At 32.0% G+C, this 22,815-nt stretch overlaps 1 protein-coding gene and 1 long non-coding RNA gene across 5 annotated transcripts; one reads left to right on the plus strand and one right to left on the minus strand.

Annotated features, from left to right (window-relative positions):
* The first annotated feature begins 2,232 nt into the window (after nt 1-2,232).
* On the plus strand, nt 2,233-22,511 carry LOC145103775 (agamous-like MADS-box protein AGL27). Of its 4 annotated transcripts, none has more exons than XM_079041039.1 (7): nt 2,233-2,569; nt 20,865-20,931; nt 21,076-21,137; nt 21,225-21,330; nt 21,577-21,618; nt 21,986-22,027; nt 22,284-22,511. In XM_079041039.1, the coding sequence occupies exons 1-7, from the start codon at nt 2,355-2,357 to the stop codon at nt 22,395-22,397; spliced, it is 648 nt and encodes a 215-aa protein (XP_078897165.1). In that variant the 5' UTR covers nt 2,233-2,354; the 3' UTR covers nt 22,398-22,511. The 4 variants fall into 4 exon arrangements, with proteins under 4 accessions (XP_078897165.1, XP_078897167.1, XP_078897166.1 ...); XM_079041041.1 differs by having other exon boundaries at nt 20,886-20,931; XM_079041040.1 differs by having other exon boundaries at nt 2,233-2,548.
* Nucleotides 21,517-22,418, minus strand: LOC145103777 (uncharacterized). Its single transcript, XR_013706861.1, has 2 exons — nt 22,282-22,418; nt 21,517-21,923 (listed from the first exon to the last, which is right to left on the minus strand). It is a non-coding gene; the product is annotated as an uncharacterized LOC145103777 (long non-coding RNA).
* Nucleotides 22,512-22,815: the final 304 nt, after the last annotated feature.

Below are 22,815 nucleotides of genomic sequence, written 5' to 3' on the forward strand. Positions count from 1 at the left end.
GTCTCCCTCAGCCCGTAACTGGAATGCTCCCGAGCCCACAGTATGAGTCTCCCTTAGCCCGTAACTGGAATGCTCCTAGGGTTTGTTGGCTACCGCACGAAGCAGTACAACCTCAACCCATCCCATATAACAAACACATAAATCATAAGAATCGAGCATGCCATAATCATATAACATCACCGGTAGTCCTACAGACCTACCTAACAGGCATATCTACTAGCATGTAATACTAAGTCATACTCAGCATCTATCACAGCTCAAGATAACATATCAAATGGGTCGGCCTTGGTGCCTTAGACCCATTAGTATAGTGAGGATAACTCACCTCGCAACTGTCGTCTGAAACTAGAAAGCTCGACTCTCGGATCACCCACGCGAACTCCCCCACCTATAGCTACCATAAAACCATTTTCATAAGTTTCCAAATTATCAAAATACCCTCAGAAGTCAACTGGTCAACTCTTGGTCAAAGTCCACAGTCAAAGTCCACAGTCAAAGTCAACAGTCCATGTTGACTCGACTCGTCGAGTGTAGTTCACCGACTCGTCGAGTCCTTCCTGAACTCGAGAAGTCGTGAAATCCTTGATTGGCTCGTCGAGTTCCTTTCTAACTCGCCGAGTTCATACGTGTCCAAGAATTGGGAGAAACCCTAGCCGACTCGCCAAGTCTTCGAACGACTCGTCGAGTTCAAGGCAATCTTCAACGGACTCGCCGAGTTTGTTCATCAACTCGACGAGTTCATGACCATCTTCAAATGACTCGCCGAGTTGACTATGCAACTTGTCGAGTCCTTGCAGACCTTCATCCATGCAGACACTTTTTAAGCCATGCCAAGGTTCCAGATTACAGATCCAAGCTTCTAAGGCATGTTTATCACGTAAAGTTGCAAACTTTACACGCATGCAAGGCCCTAAAGGCTCTAAATGACCAATCTAAGCTTCTAATGGAGCTTCACACCTTAGGAGAGTCTCATCCTTGCAAGAGCTGGAAGCTTTATGGATTTAGAACTCAAAAGAGGTTCAGATCTGAAGTTTCAACTTCAGATCTAGCTTCCATACCCAAAATTCCTTCATGAATAACTAAAGAAAGCCCTAGTTTTCTCATATGAATGATTCTAGAAGAAAAGAGATTAAGGTAACAACTTATTACCTTCAAGATGTCCACAAACTGAAGTAGAATCTGGATCCACATAAAATCCTTGATGCTAGCCTCTTGATCTACAAGTTTCCTTCACAAAAGTCACCTCTCAAAGCTCCAAAACACTCTCCAAGCTCTCACTCACGGGAATTAGGGTTTCTGGCTCTCAAGGGGTGATAGAGGACAGTGGGAGGCGTTAATGGTCCAATATATAGGGTGCAAAAACCCTGAAACTTAGGGTTTCCACTGCCAGCTCCTACTCGTCGAGTCCCCCATGCCGACTCGACGAGTCATTCATTAATTGACGTGTCCTGGCCCGCTGCTACTCGACGAGTCGTAGCGTCAACTCGTCGAGTAGACCTTAAACATGAAATCTAAATGGAAAATTAATGATACCTGACGGTTGGGATGTTACAATAAACTAGTTAATTTATGATAAATAAGTAGCTTTCTATGGCTCTAAATCTGAATTAACATTCCATTTTGGACACGTTCCTGGAATTTCAAATATGTTATTTGCAATCCAGACTATGTTATTTTGGTTAATATTCAATAAAAACAAATACAAAAGTAAAGGAAGAAAGAACTAACCTGGAAAACCTCGATATCCTCAGGATCGTATGTCATTTTACTTCGTTAAATATCTCCAAAATGTCAATTATTTCAGTGTACATTCCGCATCAACATTAACTAGGGGGTCATTCAGTCTGGAACCTGTTTCGGAAGGGGCCAGACCGCCAGGCTCATGACCAAAATGCCCTCTCCCCGAGTAGTTAGTCATTTTGCAAAAGGTAAATTTATAGATAATTTCTTTAAATCACATTGTGTAATGGTTAACTTAGTCAATATCTAAAACATATAGGATAAAATGATAATAGTATGTTGTTTTTTTACTTTATTTTGTGATTTTTGTGAACGGATAATAGATTAACGCTATTGAAAAACTAAACAAACCAGAACATAATGTCGAGTAAAACAACACTGATCAAACAATTAATGTTATTTCCTTACCGACATTAAACGACAAAATAGAATTACGAAAATATTTATTTAAATCAGAAGCAGTACCAGTCATCATCACAATTTACAGGTCATGCTTCCTGCGTTATAAACACACGCGATCAGTTAACAGTTAACACGTATGAGATAAGGAAAGAAGTCGTCGGAAGTTGAAAACTTAATTAGGTCTAGAAACTTCACCGGCCGGGAGAGAAATAATGGGGCGGAGGAAGCTCGAAATAAAGCGGATCGAAGATAAGAGTAGCAGGCTAGTGACGTTTTCGAAGCGAAGAACGGGATTAATTGAGAAAGCACGGCAGCTTTCCGTGCTCTGCGACGTCGATGTCGCCGTCATCATATTCTCCGCCCGCGGCAAGCTGTATGAATTCAGCAGCGGCTATACTGCTAACAGGTGCCTTTCATCGTCTTGTATGTATGTTACTTCGATCTGAAAATCTGTTCGTATATATATGTACTCGTTTTCCTGAGCATCACCCGTACATTATCTTTAATTTGCACAGTGTACGAGATTTTTAGGGCATAAACAAATGATTTTATGTCTAACATGCATAACACTAACACGCAACCACAATATGGTCGAGGGCTCCATTTTTAGGTTTCAACTTTTTGATGGTATATATGGGGAGTTTCCAAGTCGTTTCTGGTGCCTGAAAGTAATGTTAATTAGCTGGTGAACGTTTACATGTTGATTCGGTTTTTGTCGTGTCTAATGCCTTCTTCTTTTTAAGCTGTGCTTGCTTCCTACTTGTTTCCATTTCGGTCATGAAGATAGTAACTAACAACACATTAATTTTTGAATGTTTATAATTGTATGCTTGCTATTTTGGTTCATTGTTATAAATTACATGGTTCTTAAAGACTTAAAGTTTTCCCTCGGACTTTATTTTGTTTTTGAATGTGAAAATAGAATTTTTTTTTTGTAAAGACCGTTCTTACTTTAGGTTTTCAGCAAACCAATCTCAATATACAAGTGGATATAACCTTTATATCTCAAAATCTTCAAGATTTGTAACAAATGTAATTGCCTTCAGATTTTATGTGGACCATCACTTAGACTTGTGTGGGCCTCTCTTCAATATAATATTCAGATTTTGATAATAAAGGATTATTCCCTATATATAGGAAAGACTAAACTATACAAATGATCCCTGTGGTTTGCTCAAAATTGTCACTTTGGTCCAAAAAAGTTTTGACTTGCACCACAGGTCCAACGTTTTCATTTTGTTGCGATTTTGGTCCAATTTGATTTAGAAATATTTAAAATGACGGATTTACCTTTGGTACTTTCTTTTTTCATTTTTTATTTATTTAAATGTTTTTTATGATTAAAAGAAAAATAAAAAAGAATCTCTCTCTCTCTCTCTCTCTCGCCCCCCCCCCCTGTCATGACCCATTGCCATCAAACACCCCAACGTCGCTGCTGCCTTCCACCTGTTGCCTCCGTTCCAGCATTCACCTGCCATCACCCTCCACTAAAAACCACCGACTGTGTGGCCACCGTGCAACCACTACAACTCCGTCACCACCCCCATTTTCCCTCTTCTTCTATTAAATGAAGCTTGTCTTGATCTGATGCCTTCCCCCTCGTCGTAAACGGTCGGACACAAGAAAAAACCACACATCAAGCTATCGTTGCAGCTCCTGCCTTCGTCACCCACTCCGCCATCACCAGTCACAGCCACCATCTCCAGCTTCTGTTCTTTTGATTTTCTCCAATTCCACTCCTACTGCAAGAATCTTCAGGATTTAGGACTATGTTCAACAAACAGATAGAAGCAATGCGCCCTCCATCTTTCTCCATTAAAGCATTCTACATTCTAGGGTTCGAATTACCCCCTCTTTGCAGTGTGATTTTACCAGATATTGAAGCTTGTCCCGAAAACTTTGATTTAGGTGTGATTAGGGCTCGAAAACCCTCAATTGGATCAACAATGATAGCGTACCTGCAACATGCCCTTCTTCGTTATCATCGCCACTGAACATCCTCTCCGGTGAAAATGATGAAAGAAAAAAAATGACGGGTCATTTGATTCCTCGGTTTGGCCCTTTGCGATTCACACAAAAAAATGGCAATGGGGACTTACGTAGTAGCAGCAACAGCATAACATAGGTGGTCGATGGTGGTGACCAAGAGCAGCTCTACGGTGGCAGGAGGCTGCCCGACAGCCTAGTGACTGCTTCTTTTTTGCTTATGTCGGCAGTGGTCATCGGAGGCGAAGAGGGAAGAGGTAAGGCAGCAGGTTGGAGGGTTGTGTGGTGTTGGAAATAAGAAAGAGAGAGAGAGAGGGAGGGAGGGAGGGAGGGAGAGAGAGAGAGAGAGAGAGAGAGAGAGAGATTTCATTTTTATTTTTTTTATTTTGTTATAAAAAAATATAAAAATAAAATAGAAAATGCAAATTTTTTTTATTTTTTCTTTTAATCAAAAAAAGTATTTAAATAATAAAAAAACCGAAAAAGGAAAAAATAAGGGCAAAATAGTCATTATGAAAAAGTTTATAGAAAACTGGACCAAACTCGCAACAAAATGAAAAATTTGGACCTCTGGTGCTAGTCCAAACCTTTTTGGACCAAAGTGACAATTTTTAGCTAACCACATGGACCATTTGTGCAGTTTTGTCTATAGGAAATAGTTAAATTAGCACGGAGATAGACTTGTGTGGGCCTCTCTTCAATATAATATTCAGATTTTGATAATAAGGGATTATTCCCTATAGGAAATAGTTAAATTAACACGGAGATGCAAAAAAAAAGGGAGAATCTCATATATGCCATTCTTAAACATCAAAATATCATATTACCCAACTTAATTTCTAAATATCATATTTATCATTCATAAAATTTCTAAATATCATATTTACCCTTCATAAAATTTCAAAATGTCATATATGTCATTTTTAAAAACATCAAAATATCTTATATGTCCTTAAATATCAAAATATTGTATATGTAATTTTTAAACATCAAAATATCAATGGTAATATCTAAAATATCCTCCATATACAACATGATAATAATCAACAACAACAAAAACTAAACAATCAAAATATACATTCCATAGAGAGGGTTGAAGATGAATCTTTTTGGTTGTCAAGAGGGCGACATTCCAACAATTTAGAAGTTCGCATTCCATTATCTTAGACGTAAGGATAATATGGTTAAAACTTTTAATTATTATAATAATTCTAAGGTATAAAAAATGATTATAAAATATTAAAAACATTATAAAAAAGGATATGGGCAAATATAATATTTTGAAGGTTTATGAAGGGTAAATATGATATTGAGAAATTAAGCTGGGCAAATATGATATTTTGAAGTTTAAGAGGGGCATATATGAAATTCTCCCAAAAAAAGAGTAAATAATAATAATTCAAGACCACTATTAGTTTTCTAGAGTTTTTGGGAGAGATCCCAAAAAATGGCCAACGTTGTGTTCTGTTTTAACATCATTTTAATAAAAAAAAAAAGTGCATGTCCTATCAAATTGGCATTGTAGCATCTCTTTCTTGAACCATAATATAAGTATAGAAAGTTGTGTTTTTTTATCATTATTTAAATTCAACATGTATCAAGTCCTAGCTATCATATGAGTATTAGGCCATAGGATATGGGGGCATGCAACCTACAACAAAAAGAGAGAGGAACAGAGAGGAAAGAAGAAGACAGAGAAACATAGAAAAGAGAGTCAATTGGTTGTGGTCTCTCGTGGTATATACCACATAAGACCACGATCGTTGCTTTAGGTCATCACCACAAGACATCCAAATAGGTGTGCACGGTTGTGCCCTCCTCCGTCTCAAGAACGAGAGCTTCGTGCCATGTATATACCCCGCAACTTTATGGTTGTCTATTTCTCGGACCAATATAAGCATATGGGAGATTGTATAATATTATTCTAATAAGGAATTTTTGCAAAGATCATGTTCATCGATCAATCAAAATGAAGTGATGGATTTTGAGCAAATCATCAATCCTATGGTGCACATGCAAAAACCTAAAGCCTTGGATCTAGGTTTCTCTATTGTACATGCAAATTATCCAAGGCTTACAAACCCTAATCTAGCATACAACAAAACTTAAAAATAACATAAATAACCAATAAGAATGTTACCTTGATTGTTGCTTGAAGATCTTCAGCTTATGAGAACCTAGCACCTCAAATGCGATGCCTCTAATGGATCACAAACACCAAAGCAAGTTGAATGATCTTGGAGAGAGGGGATGAGAGGCTCAAAATCGGCTCTAAGACTTCTTAGAGTTTCTGGGTGCCGATTTCTGAAGCCTTAGGGGTCCTCATATAGTGGGGCTGCTAGGGTTTCAGTAAAAACCCTAATTGGATAGCTTAGGCCTTAAGCAGTCCAATCAGAACCTTCTGGAATAAGGCCTTGGACAATTTCAAGGTGGGCTTCCACCCTAATTTCGTCCACCCCTTTATCCATATGATCCACAATCCAAAATCCAATTATCTTATAATTATAATTCCAGTCCCCTAAGTTTAATTAATATTTTTTTATCACAAAAGTAATTTCCTAATTAATTCTTGACCAATATTAATTAATCAATATGATTTCTCTTTTAATATATTATTCTTATAATATATTAATAAACCATAATATCCTATTTCTCCACTAATCATCCAGTCAAGTTGCTCTGGTGAAGGCAACCCAAAAGGACCATGCTACAACCGGGTCAAGTACATACCAAATATAGTTATGGACTTAGACACTAATCCAACAGTCTCCCACTTGGATAAGTCTAATAACTATAGATGCAAGTATAACTTCAAAATCCGATTAGCAATCGTAGCTCTCAAAAGCCGTTGTCGAACTCTGACTCGTCGTTTAGATAAGGGATCGTATAATCCTCTGTTCTCAAGATATCGTGTGGACAATCACATGGAACATGGTCATACTTATTGTCCAACAGTTTGTTTCTCGATCTCTGATTTGTCTGACATAGAACTTAATTGAACACATCAATTCAGTCCTGACCGGGCCCGCCACATAAGTCAAACCAAATCATCGAGGGGCCTAAATATCGCTTTTATCCTCTTAGGATAAAAGGAACAGATAAACTTCGACTTATATGCATTTACTATTCACTCATCAAATTATGCACAACAATGCATTTTATAACATCAAGTTAATGATGCGTTTACGCATTATCAATGCACAACCAACTCGCAAACAATAAACCATATATCTAGGTTTAAAGATTATATGATATTATCGTCTTACGATCACTCGTGATAAATTCCATGAAGTGATACAAGTAAGCGTGGGTTTAATCCAATGCTCAAATCTTATTCATAAGCACTCATGAACGTGGTAGCAAACTTTTGCTATGTCTAATACACTTTAGACAGACTACAAACCAATTCACGACAGTCTTCTTTCATATCTACTTCCAACATATGAACGACTGTGGACTGTTCGAATATTCTTATTATTCAGGAAGTCAAAACATGCAAAGTGAAACAATAGGTAAATAATTAACACAAGATAGTAACTTTACTTATAAATAATACTCCTTTATTTAATCATCAAATGTTAATTACAATTTATCTATTACACGTTTAAAAACTATCTAATCACTAAAACTTATATCGTCCTTCAGCCCAATGCTCCTAGCATGCTGCAAGTGTTTAACCCTACTCAGTCCCTTCGTAAGGGGATCTGCTGGGTTTTCTTCTGACGATACCCTCTTTACTATGAGGAGTCCCTCTTCTACCCGATGTCTAATAAAGTGATATTTCCTGTCGATATGTCTGGATCTGCCATGATCCCTCGGTTCCTTGGTTAAGAAAACCGCACCTTCGTTATCATAGAAAATTTCCATAGGCTCCTTTATGGCTGGTACAACTCCAAGGTCTCCGATGAAGTTCTTCAACCATATTGCCTCCTTCGACGCTTCGCTCGCTGCTATGTACTCTGATTCACACGTTGAATCAGCCACGATCTCTTGCTTGGAACTTTTCCAAGCCACTGCTCCTCCATTCAGGGTAAAGACCTAGCCTGACTAAGATCGGAAGTAGTCTCGATCGGTCTGAAAACTGGCGTCACTATACCCTCGTACCCTTAAGTCATCACTCCCACCGAGGATGAAAAACCATTCCTTGGTCCCCCAAAGGTACTTAAGAATATTCTTGACTGCGGTCCAATGCGCTCTACCAGGGTTCCCTTGATATCTGCTGACCATGCTCAAAGCGAAGGCCACATCAGGGCGAGTACAAGTCATAGCATACATGATCGAGCCAACTGCGGAAGCGTAAGGTACTCGACTCATTTCTGCTATCTCGGCTTCAGTACTCGGACTTTGAGTCTTACTCAACTTGGTATTGTTTTGGATCGGCAACTCCTCATTCTTGGAATTCTCCATACTAAACCGTTTTAGGACCTTTTCCAAGTAAGTATTTTGACTAGGTCCTATTAGCCTTTTACTCCCGTTTCTCACTATCCTTATTCCCAGAATATAGGCAGCCTCTCCGAGGTCCTTCATAGCGAAGCACTTCCCAAGCCAGGACTTAACCTCCTGCAGGGTTGGGATGTCATTTCCTATGAGCAGTATGTCATCGACATACAGTACGAGGAAGCTAACTATACTCCCACTGGCTTTAACATATACACAGGACTCATCCTCGCTTCGCAGGAAGCCAAACTCTTTGACTTTCTCATCGAAACAAAGATTTCATCTGCGAGACGCTTGTTTCAATCCATAAATGGATTTCTCAAGCTTACACACTCTATTAGGATGCTCTGCATCGACAAAACCCTTTGGCTGACTCATGCAAACATCCTCAGCCAACTTCCCATTAAAGAAAGCGGTTTTGACATCTATTTGCCATATTTCATAGTCATGAAATGCATCAATGGCTAACATTAACCTAATAGACTTTATCTTCGCAACTTGTGAGAAGGTCTCATCATAGTTAACTCCAGGAGTTTGAGTAAAGCCCTTTGCAACCAATCGCGCCTTATAAGTGTGTACTTTCCCATCCATGCCGGTCTTCTTCTTGAAGATCCATTTTCACCCGACCGTCTTACGACTTGGCACATTGTCAACCAAATTCCAAACTTGGTTGTCATACATGGACTGAATCTCGCTATCCATAGCCTCTTTCCATTTTGCAGACTGCGGGCCTGCCATGGCTTCCTTGTAGCTGTTTGGTTCATCCAAATTTATTAGTGTACTATCACTAATAAACGTATCACCTTCAGTAGTAATATGAAAACCATAAAACTCCGGTGGAACACTAACTCTACTGTAACGACTAAGAGGTAGGGACTCGTCAACAGGTTCAACAGGAGTTTCCTCCTCAGGTTGAACGCCAGTGTTAGAGGTTCATTCATTGTTTGATTCTTGAAGCTCTTCAAGATCGATCAACATCTTATACATGTATCATATACATCTTACACATGTATCAAACCCTCAATTTTGAGTTCCTACAAAGTTCATCATCTTAAGTACTACCCTTAATTTTGGGTATCCCACAAAGTCCATCATCACGGGTACTACCTTCATTTCCAGATAGCCAACAAAGTTCATCATCACAATTATTACCCTCAATTCTCGGTAGCCCACATGTTTATCGTCTAAGTTTCAATCTACTATCTTATGCCAAAATTACACTTCATTTCCAAATAGCCAACAAAGTTCATCATCACAATTATTACCCTCAATTCTCGGTAGCCCACATGTTTATCGTCTAAGTTTCAATCTACTATCTTATGCCAAAATTACACATCATATTACTTCAACACAACTGGTTCACACGAGTTTTGCAGTCAAGTATTTCCTTTCTACTACTTAGGGCCATCATACTTATATAATTAATATTAATAGACTTCGTCTTAATACCTACTAATGAAATAATATATGCATGGCCATTCCATCTACTACTTTTACACAGTCTCTCATATAGAAATACCCTTTTTGACTGATACTTATTTCATTAGCATGACAATCATTATTCCATTTTTTCTATCTACAAGCATTTTTATAAATACAATATCATACCCTTTTCCTATCAATGAAGCTTTGAGACAAAAACATCCATGTCCATACTAAGTATCCGTATGTTGAATAAAAAATATTCAATTAAGAAGACTTAATTGCCAATTTGGAATATCCTAATTGGTAGAGACATAGCATAGCCTCTTAGTTTGCGAGGATAGGGATGTCAGGGTTCGATCCTTGGTGCTAACAAGAATTTGAGTATTGACACTAACATCTAACCAGTCAAGCTACCATTAAAAAAAATAGTAAGACTTAACGTGGTTTGCGTCTAAATAAACTAAACGTGGTTTTCGATTTAATATTACAATTTATGTTATGATTGATTAATTTCGAAATTATTTATGTATTGATTTTGTTTTAATTTCGATCAAGATGGTTAATTGATATATGAACCATTGTTTGTAAGTTAATGTAATGTTATTTTTTCTATTAATTAATTAAAAACAACTGACTTGGAAAAAAACTTAATTATAATAAAAATAAGTTTTGATATTTTTTTATTTAATTTTACTTGTCGTTCTACATTTATAATATTTAAACCTTTTGAATATTTTGAAAAACAGTATTTGAATATATTTTTTTAGGTTTTTTTTATATTTTGTTTTATATTTTGGATTACATAATATTAAAATTAACAAAAAAGTATATTGTAATAATCATTTTAAAGTCTAGCAATAATAGGATAATATTTTGTATTTAATAACATATTTAAATTAATAAATTAATTATATTAAGTTGGAAATTGAAAGTTCATTGATGTTTCAAATGCATATGGTGATAAAAAAAAATGCATCCAGTATGATATGAGTAGGCAAATACCCGCGCGTTGCGTAAAATACAACAATATATTTGAAATCTGTACAAATATATGTTTTTTAAATATATCAATGACGTTGTTGTTAGCTCTTATATAATAAATCGGAATAAACATTGTTTGTTTTGAGTTATATGATAATGTATACATCTTTTAAAACTATATAATCACAATTGTCTCAATAACTTCAACGTGCTGGTTAATCATGAATAAAATTAAATATAATATATGGTTTAATAATATTTGTAGCTGTTGTTATTATTAATTAATTTTAAAAAGTTTGTATGCTTAAGATTTTAATTTCTATCATTGTAATTATTTAAAACATCAAACATTGTTTTTTTAAAGGTAACAATATATTTTAATTTATACACTGTTATTTTTAACTATTTTTGTTGTAAGTATTTTAAAATAGCATATATTTAATTCGGTTTCAGAAATTTAACTTTTTTAAAATTTATTTGATTAATATTTGTTAGTTTCTTTGATTGTAATTATTTAAAACAACAAACATTGTTTTGTTTTTAAAGATAACATTATAATTTTTTATATAATATTACTTTTAACTATTCTTATTGGAAATTATTTTTAAGCTGCTTATTTAAAAATTCTTAATGATTATAGAAAATATTTTCATGGTTTTTTTTTGTTAATTTAGGATTGCAATTTAGGTTTAACACTATAATTTATAACTTTTAACTAGTTATAAAATAGTCTCTCGATATTTTTAAGTTTAACTGAAATTTTGATTTAAGTTAACCGTTTCACATTATATTGAAATTAATAATTTAACTATTTTGCATAAAATCATAAATTATACAAATGTTGTGACTTTAAAATAACAATTGTTCACATACAACAACGTATCTAAACTAATAAGTTTGTTAAAGTTATAATTCTATAAATAGAAGCAAAATATGATATTTTAATATTGTAGTTTAGTTAATCTACGATTAGAATTTAGTTTTTGCATTAATTTAACATTATTAACCAATTTATAATAATTATTAGAAAGAAATTGAAAAGTTATGGAGGTTTCAAATACATGTGGTGCAAGTAAAAATGTCTCTTTTATAAGTATACTAGGCGAATATTCGCACGTTGTGTAGAATAAAATTATGTAATTAAAAGTTGGCAAGTACATGTTGAAATTAATTATGTTATTAATACTAACTATGAAATAATAGTTTATTACACTAATTTGTTATGTAAAATTGTAATGATTTTGTACCATTTTATAACATCTATTAAAATGATATCATTTAATGATCGTTACTTGGAGCTGACTTATGAATACAACTAAATATAATTTTCGATTTAAAGTTATTTTTAACGTTAAAATTAAGTAATTTAGAAATTATTTATTTGATATTTTTTAAGGCAACATAATATAATTTATAAGGTTATGTTATTTTTAAATATTAGTATTGTTAATAGTTATGATATAAAAACCATTTATTTAGAAAATTTTCAATTTTAAAAAAAATTAGTTTTGGAAAACATAAAGAATCCATCTTAAAGTCTTTGCAAAATAAAAGGAAATATTCTTCAGTTGTAGTGCTCGAATCTGTTCACCCTTAGTTAGTTGTCGTACCATAAAGAAAATCATATCGTGTTTATTTTTTTTCATTCATAAGACAATAGTATCCTAAAAAGATCATGAATCAATCAAAAAGTCAAATAAAAAACTAATTAAATACAATATGTTTGTTTGAAAAAAACGAACATGCATTATAAAAAATTGATCTTGAAACACATTTGTTTTCTTCACATAATTATAAAAATTTGACCTTGAAAATATATTTATTTTCTTCATATTAATCATGTTGTTTAAAGCTTCCAATCTAACATACAACCATCTCTAATCCTACCAAAATATTCTACCAACTTGAATTATATATATCTTAATATTAATCAATTTGAGTCATAAGTATCATTATATATAATAAATTAAAAACTTTTGAATGGTAATTTAAAATCATTATTACTAAGAAATATGAAAAGACATGAGTTTCAAATGAATGCGATGCTTGGAAAAATGATTCTATTATAAGTATACTAGACGAATACCCGCGCATTGCGTAGCGCAAGTTAAAAATATATTGTTAAAATATTGAAAAATATATGTTTAAAATGGTTATGTTATTGACATTAACTTTGAGATAATATTTTTACATTAATTTATATATATATATATAATCTTAATTATTTCGAACAATAATATTCATTGACATCAACCCACCTTCCTCATTAATAGAATTAAATATAATTATCTATTTAGTATTATTTTTAACAATTACTATGATTGATTAATTATATTTTTACTTATGATGTTCATTTAAAATACAATTTATTTGTAGCTAAATGTAATTTATAATTTGATGTTATTATCATTTAAAATTATTATTCACTAATTTAAACCACTTATTAATAATAAGTTAAAGAAGACTTTTAAGAAACAGTTAATATTATTATTAAAATGTGAAACATACACTAAATAATAAAGTGATAAGATAGACAATTTGCATTTCAAAAGAGACTTGCATGGATAATGACATATCTATGATTTTTATAATTTGATTTTATTATTTGTAGTTATTGTTCATTAATTTTAAAACCAATTATTATTATTAATAAGTGAAAGAAACTTTTAAAAAACACTTATTATTATAATTAAAATGTTAAATATATACTAAAATATAAAGTGATAAGATAGACAATTTGCATTTTAAAAGATACTTACATGGATAATATGGATAATATGACATATCCATGATTTTTAATTAATTATTGTTTTGAAGCAACACGAACATACAAACATATATACAATAGTTAATTAAATATTATATATATCACCTTCCATAACATATGATCGATAACATGAATCTATTCTAATTTACATTAAAATTTCAACCAAAACATGCAATGATATTCTTAAATGAATACTTAAACCAAGAAAATATAAAAAGAATTAGTATATAACAAACTTACAAATTAAAAACTTCAACATAATAACATGGCTCGAAAAATGGTCCAAAGTCCTCAAACCAATACAAAAACCTTTAAACTTGTTTTCTTTGTGAATTTTGTATGTGATTTGTATTTATGTGTCTACTCAAAGAGATTAGCCTTTTTATAGTAGACTATCCATTAATTGTTTGTTAAACATATTATATAATTTATAAAACTTTTGAATTGTTAATTATTATTAACAGACTTTTGAATGGTATTCATTAAAATGGGAGGTTTCAAATGCATAAGGTGTTTGCAAATTTTTGTGGGGGTTTCAAATGCATGAGGTTTAAGGAAAAATGCATTCTTTATAAGTTATAAGTATAAGTATAGTATGATATATATATATATATATATATATATATATATATATATATATATATATCAGTGTTGTAAAAATCCCGATTAGGTCCCGATTAATCTCTGATTAATCCCTAGGCGCTACTCGACCGATTAGAGAGCGCCTAGCGATTAATCCATACATACACAATGCCTGAAACAGTAGAACTCGATGAAATTTTAACACTTTGAAGAAGTTATATCTTAATAAAAACTATTTGAGGTATGATTAATGTTGTATTTATCATATTAACCTATTTTGTTATGATATTATTGACATTTACGAACTTTTATATGATATTAGTCATATTTAATTTTTTAAAATCTAACAAATTAGCAATTAATGGTCCCCGATTAATCTCTTCCTAACCGATTAATCTCTTAGCCCCAGTCCACAGACTAGCTAACGTCGAACGATTTTTACAACCTTGATATATATATATATATATATATATATATATATATATATATATATATATATATATATATATATATTATTTTGAATCATATTATAAAATATATATCTTTCAAAATAATATCATTTAGTAGTATTTACCTGCGGTTTGCGTCTAAATAAACTAAACATGGTTTTCGATTTAGTATTACAATTTAGCGTTATGATTGATTAATTTAAAAATTATTTATGTATTGATTTTGTTTTAATTTTGATTAGGATGGTATATATATATATATATATATATATATATATATATATATATATATATATATATATATATATATATATATATATATGAACCATTGTTTGTAAGTTAATGCAATGTTATTTTTTCTATTAGTTAATTAAAAATCACTTATTTAGACTTAATTACAGTAAAAACTAATTTTTTGACATTTTTTATTTAATTTCATTTTGTCGTTCTACAGGCTACATTTACAATATTTAAACCTTTTAAATATTTAAAAAAATATTATATATATATATATATATATATATATATATATATATATATATATATAGGTATTTTTTTTATATATTGATTTTTGTTTTAGATTTAACATACTATTAAAAATTATTTATGTATTGATTTTGTTTTAATTTTGATTAGGATGGTTTATATATATATATATATATATATATATATATATATATATATATATATATATATATATATATATATATATAGGTTTAGGTTGTATGGAAAACAAAAAACCTTAAAAATCAAAAAAATGCATAAAAAAATATTTAGAGATCACAAAACTTTTTTTGAATTTTTTTTTATAAAAAATCGCAGCTTTTTATTTTCATAAAACCTGCGATATTTTCATAATATTTTTTATTTTCAGCGAATTTCTTTATAAACCTGCGATATTTTCATAAAAAAAGTCAAAAAAAAGTTTTGTGATATGTAGGTATTTTTTTATGCATTTTTATGATTTTTAGGGTTTTTTTGGGGTTTTTTTTTGTTTTCCAAATAACCCTTCCCTGACTTAGTTATAGTAAAAACTAATTTTGTGACAGTTTTTATTTAATTTCATTTGTCGTTCTACAGGCTACATTTACAATATTTAAACCTTTTATATTTTAAAATATATATATATATATATATATATATATATATATATATATATATATATATATATATATATATATAAGTATTTTTTTTATATATTGATTTTTGTTTTAGATTTAACATACTATTAAAATTAACAAATAAATATATTATAATAATCATTAAAAAGTCTACCAATAATAAGATAAAGTTTTGTATTTAATGAGATATTTAAATTAATACTTTAATTTTATTAAGTTGAAAATTTAAAGATCATTTAGGTTTTAAATGTATAAAGTGATAGAAAAAATATTTTTTATAATATAGTATGAGATAGTTTTATAAATAGCCAAGCACTAGACATTTAGCCCAAATACATTACAGGAATATAACATAAATCATTAATGTTGATAAGGCCTACTTGATTTTGTTTTCCCTCATATGAGTTTCTTTTATAGTTTAACCGGGGAAAATAATATTATTGGAAGAACTCACCAAAAAAAATAAGAACATTTCCTCAAACTTCTAAACTTTTACACGTTTATACCCATTTTTTTTGGTAAATTACAAGAATCATCCCTCGTGCATATTTCAAAAAGCACGTTTAGTCCTTATCTTCAAAAATTAAATCGGATCATCCCTCATGTTGTTAAAAGTTGCATGCTTAGTTCCTAACATAATAAAATGACTATATTGACATTTTCAATTTTTTTTTCAATTTTTTTTAGTGTTTCTGATTAATTTATTAATAAGAAATATTTTAATTAAATTTTATGGGTCACACCCTTCTATCCCTTCCCCTTTATAACTTTTTCCCCATTTCTCCTATGTAACCATTGATATTCCTCTCTAACCATTGAAATTGACGATCTATGAAGCCGCCGACAGCCGGCAACCATAAAGTTGCCAACAACGAAATCTTCTCACCTACTGCTTATCAACATCGCTCGCCGTCAAACCCTCACCCACTGCTCTCTCTTAAGACTCCAAGATCCCTCTCTCCCCACTTGACTCCGACCACCTGTCAATGGCCCTAGTTCTGTCGCACCAGAAATCACGACAACTCCACCGAAAATCACCATCATCTCCGCCAAAAACCACCTCAATATCTCTTCAATTATGGCGATCTAGACAACCATCGGACCACCGTTTACTCTGTTTCTATCTTCTCTCAGGTCATCTCGATCACCACCAGACTACCTACTTTCACCCATATCTTCTTTCAGAACACTGATGACGACCAACCACCATGATTACTAGAAAAACAGCGAACAACGCCCACCATGACTTTTGCACATATGGCTGAAGTTAGGATTTCAAGATCTACAAACAATTTTTGGACCGATCGGGGAGGAGGTTAGAGTTTTAACATATGCATATGATTTTTGGAACTCAAGATCTTGAAAACGATTTTTGGGGATTTGTTCAAACGATTTATGAAACAAATTTCCAAATTGAATTAGTTCTATCTTCAGATTCGGAGTATTTTTGGTGTCGGATTTGGAGATCTAGGTTTGGATTTGTGCAAATGATGTTTAAAAAAAATTCTTGCATTTGGTCGGAGTTGCAGGTTTCTAAAATCGCCAGTGAAGTGTGATGAAGAGGTTCCGTTTCATGGCAGTGAAGGAGACGTGGTTGAGGGTGGGGTGGGGTGGGGTGGACTATATTTTTTTAAAATTAAATATAATGATACTAACATTAAATTAATTGGAAATAAAATACACAAATGGAATTATGATCATTTCAAATATGGCATGGACTAAAATCGCACCAAAACCGCATATCAAGGACAAAGCGTGCACACTTTAAACAAACGAGGGACATTCCGATATAATTTTTGAAAATAAGGATCGAGCGTGTCTTTTGCACCTGTAAGAGGAACGATTCGTGTAATTCACGCTTTATTTTTTCTTTTCATTTTTAGAATTTTTTCATCTATTTCTCACATTTTTTTTACTATTTTCTTAAATTTATAACTATTCATGCATAATGTAAGGAGTTGATATTACTCACCACTCACCACAGATTATGGGAGATGTATATTCACAATTAAGCGGGTGGGTATGCTCCCACCGTAAATTGCGGTGGGCTGAGGTGGCTGGTGCGTGGCGCGGGGAACACCACATCCGGTGGTATGTAGTTGTGCGGTGAACCCCTCACATGAGGTCATTCCACTACACGTTTCTTCTTTCTTTTTGACCATTGGAACTAATAAATTTGAATATATATATATATATATATATATATATATATATATATATATATTCTTTTTCTCTACAATAAATAAACAACATACTTTCAATTTTATACTACAACACAAACACCTAAAACCTCTATATTCTTTATATATCAAATTCAAAATGTCATCTTCATATTCCACTTCGTCTGATACGTTGGCTTTGCGGGAATCGATGTTTATTGGGAACATTATGCAAATGACACTCGCTTATCTACAAGAAAACGAAGTTGAAAGTTCGTGTTCAAAAACTAGAAAAAATCATTTACAAAGAAATCGTGTAGTTAGGCACAATCATCTTGTACAAGGCTACTTTGCCGATGATGACGTCTACGTTGTAAAATGTAGACATCGATTCAGGATAAAGAAAGAATTATTCCTACATATAGTTAATGAAGTGAAGAATCAATTTCCATATTTTCAACTGAAATGGGATGCGAGAGGCAGTCAAAGTTTCTCTCCAATTAAAAAATATACAGCGACAATTCATCAACTAGCATTCAACATAAGAATGGACTCATAGGATGAGTATTTGTGGATGTCAAAGTGAATGACACGAGAATGTCTTTACAAGTTTGTTAAATCTTTGATTATCCTCTATCGTGACCTATCTTTGTACACACCTACAATTAACGACGTCCACCAGCTGTAAACGACATATGAAAGCAACCATGGGTTTCTTGCAATGTTTGGTAGTATTAATTGTATGCATTGGGGGTAGACAATGTGCCTTAATGCGTGGCCCGGTCAATTCATATGAGGTGATAAGAAACAATTGACGAGAATTTTAAAAGCAATTGTGTCTCATGATCTTAGGATATGGCATGAAAATGTTGGTGCATCGGGTGCCAACAACGACATCAATGTTCTAGACTAATCACCGAATGGAGCATCGAAGTTAACTACATTTGTGAAATCATTCCCATGTCTGGTGGGATATATCGGAGTTAACTACATTTGTGAAATCATTCCCATGTCCAAGAGACGAAAAACGATTAAAGTCTAAGGCGACTCAAGAATCAGCTAGGAAGCATGTCGAACCAGCCTTTAGTGTTCTTAGTGATGTTAGTAGATACTCAAAGTCTCGGAACAATCATATGAGCATACAAGAATACATAGCTTGATGTATGCATGCATTATATTGCATAATATGATTTTAGAAGGAGAAAAAACGATTTGTCACTAAAATGAAGATGAAAATTTACCAATATTCGAAGGAGTGTGTATTTGTACAACGGACTACATGGCGAGTAGAAGGAAAGTATATGACCGTGTTGTACATCAAAACATTCATGTTGATTTGATGGAACATATGTACAATAATCTTCTAAATCCGTCGACAACAATTCGTACAATGATTTGTTTGACGATACAAATGAGGATTCAACATGTCTGAAGAAGATTAATGAAAGAGTTTTCTCTTTATTGATTTTATATAATTATTAAATTATATTTTTATATATTTATTTAGAAAAAAAGTAAGTTGTGATAGGTGATCATTTCTTATTAATGAAAGGACGAAGAGAAATCAACGCAAGGATGAGTCGACAGGAAAAAAAAATGATAGTACACAAAACAAGAAGGGAAAATCACAAAATAAATAAATAAAAATAAAAATACTACAGATATATACAATGAAAAAATAAAAATCGCTAACTAATCTGACCTAGATTGTTTCTTAGTAAAAGATCATTACTAGTTAGCCATTTTTATCTTTAACTAACAAACGTGTATTAGATTCTAATGTGTACATGCCCATATCCTTGTTTATATAAGATACTTTTTATTTTATTATTTATATTGAATACTTATGAATGTATATCAAATATTCTTTTTTAAAGTATTTCATAAATTTATATAAAGTTGTAAGACGATTTCATTACTTTTACTTAGCGTATGTGTTCAGAGGCACAGACTTAGAAACAATGTTTGATAGGTTGCACAATTTTTTTTTCCACTTAACAAGTGGCGTATCCCGGATTTCAATATGTTAGAGGTGGCAAAAAACTATCAAATAATATTTCTGGGTCGGGTCAAAATGGTTTTAAACAAGTTTTCAAGATCAGGTTATTTTCTTTAATAAACACTACCTCACCTAAAACTCCAATATAGAAGCTAACCTTAATAAACACCACAAGACCTAAGGACTCCAAAAATAAATAGCACCAAAAAATACAACACCTAATTAAGGATTCCAAAAACAAACAACTTTTGCAGCTTGTTAAGTTTTGTAGCTAATGTATCTGACACTACAAAAAAATAACAAGTATGAATATGATTGTAAATGAATCAATCATTAATAATTTATATATGTTGATCTTGTTAGAATTTTGTTATGTGAACTGAGGTTTAAAAGTAAGTGGTCACCATGTCAATTGTCACCATGACAAAATAAAATAAATTGATAAAGCAAATACAAAGTGAGAACAAGAAATACAAAAGAAAATACAAAGGAGCTAACAACAAAGAGTAAGGATAAAACAAAGCTACCAAAGCTAAACAAAATATAGCAATGAACTTATGAAGTGATCATCAAGGGCAAAATCGACCACACCAACAAACAAGCAGACCATATGTGACCAACACTAGGAACCGACAGGGGCAAAATTGTCCACTCCAAGGGTTTTTGAATTTCTTTGGTTTCTACTTTCTACATTGCATGCTTGTTAATGACTTGTTTAAATGTTGTACGTATAACTATAAGTATACCTATAATATATATATATATATATATATATATATATATATATATATATATATATATATATATATGTTCCAGTGTGGAGCATATTCTTGCTAGGTATGAAGCAGAAGGCAGGAGCATGAAAGGAGATGGCCAAGATTCAGTAAGCCTCCCTCATACGTACAACTTCTTAATGAGCTTAATTCATTGTTTTCATAATATATATATATATATATATATATATATATATATATATATATATATATATATATTTGTATAAATATGAGTTAATTGAGATGTATTACAGGAACTTCCATTGAAGTGCACAAAATTCAGAACATGTAAAGAGCTTCTACAAATGGTGGACAGGTAATACGTAAACATACAACACACACACACACACACAATGGTAAGTTAGAAGATAATGATTTTAATGATACCCAACTCTTTGCACAGGCTTGTTGAAGAGAATAATAATAATAACAAGGAGCTCTCTTTGGTTGAGATGACACAACTTGAAGAAGAACTTGATGCTGCTCTTATGCAAACAAGGTCAAGAAAGGTGATCCTTTTCATTTGCTGCTACTTGTTCAAAATTTACCTATCTATTTTAGTTTTTGAATTATTTTCATCATGTTTTGCATTAGTCACTGATTAGTAGGATCTTATTATGATATTGATATATTTACATGTTTTGCATTTAGTCACTGATTAGTAGTATCTTATTATGATATTGAGAAAAAGGGAATACTTAAGAGGTTGCCTTTTAAACTCCATATATTGACAGTGATTATGGTTGATGATGCAGACACAGTTGATGATGGAGTACGCATCCACCCTCCAACAACAGGTATATAAAGATAAAGTAAAAAAAAAAAAATCATCTTTTAGAGTATTACACAAAGTATAAGATCCATAGTGCACTTACTGTATTGCCATTACTCATATAATAGCACTCGATTGTCCCAATTGTGAATACATTCAGTGGATTGCTAGTGAAGTCCAACCAGAGTCTTTATTGTTTGTATATATGATGAGGCTAATTCATCTGGTTAATTGCAAGGTCGTTAAGATCATACACATACATGATACACCCCTTCTCCTTCTCCTTCTTCTGTTTGTGTATGTTTGATACCAATCATACCAAGTAAGAACCTGCATAAACACAACATCAGTCTAATGATCTAATCTACATTTATCATTGTGATTGTGAGCAGGAAAAGGATTTAATCAAAGAAAAGGAAGAAATCGTACAGCAGGTAAATCAATTATCCTTTGGAAATTGAAACAGATTTGTGTTTGTGCTTGTGTTTGGAAATATGGTTATATGAATTGGAAATTGGAAATTTAAAAGGACAAAGTTAATGTCTTCTTGCTTTGCTGCATACAGTGTTTGGAGTGTGGTAGTAGTTCTGTCATGTGTTGCGATTTCTATTGTTGCAAATATGGTTATATGAATTGAAAGTTTTAAGTATAATGAAATTGAAAAAATTAAAGTGGATCGTTCGCTTACAGATTGCATCAGCGGAGCGTGTGTTTGGGATTGGGGGTGGAGGTCTGAACAACGACCCTTCAATTAACCAGATGGATTCGCCGCAACATCTGACTCTCCCTCTTTTTATTACCTAAATCCCTGGCCTCTTCAATTTCAATTTCATCCCTGCCAATTGCAAATCAGATTCAGATGTTTTGAAATATAAAAAAAAGCCGATGGCAATAATAATCCTCTGAAATATGTTGGAATGTGTTTGTGTGAGTTTATTGTGTTTGTTTGTGTGTGACTACAACTCTAATAAATATTATTATTTTTTTTTTTTTTTTTTTTTTTTTTTTTTTGGTCAAATGTCATCCTCTTATTCAATTTGTCAAACCTCATTTTGTGTTATTTTAAATTAATTTTTTTTTTCCATATGTCATTTTATAGTTTTTCTATTTTAATAAATTTCACATAGTACTTTAATGTAATAATTACAATAAATGTAGTAATAAATAAATATCAATATAATTAATGGACTTACCTTTTTATTTTAAAATTTACAAATTAAAG

This window comes from Lactuca virosa, chromosome 4, assembly GCF_052849685.1.
Source record: "Lactuca virosa cultivar CGN04683 chromosome 4, Lactuca_virosa_CGN04683_v6, whole genome shotgun sequence".
Classification (NCBI taxonomy): Eukaryota; Viridiplantae; Streptophyta; class Magnoliopsida; order Asterales; family Asteraceae; genus Lactuca; species Lactuca virosa.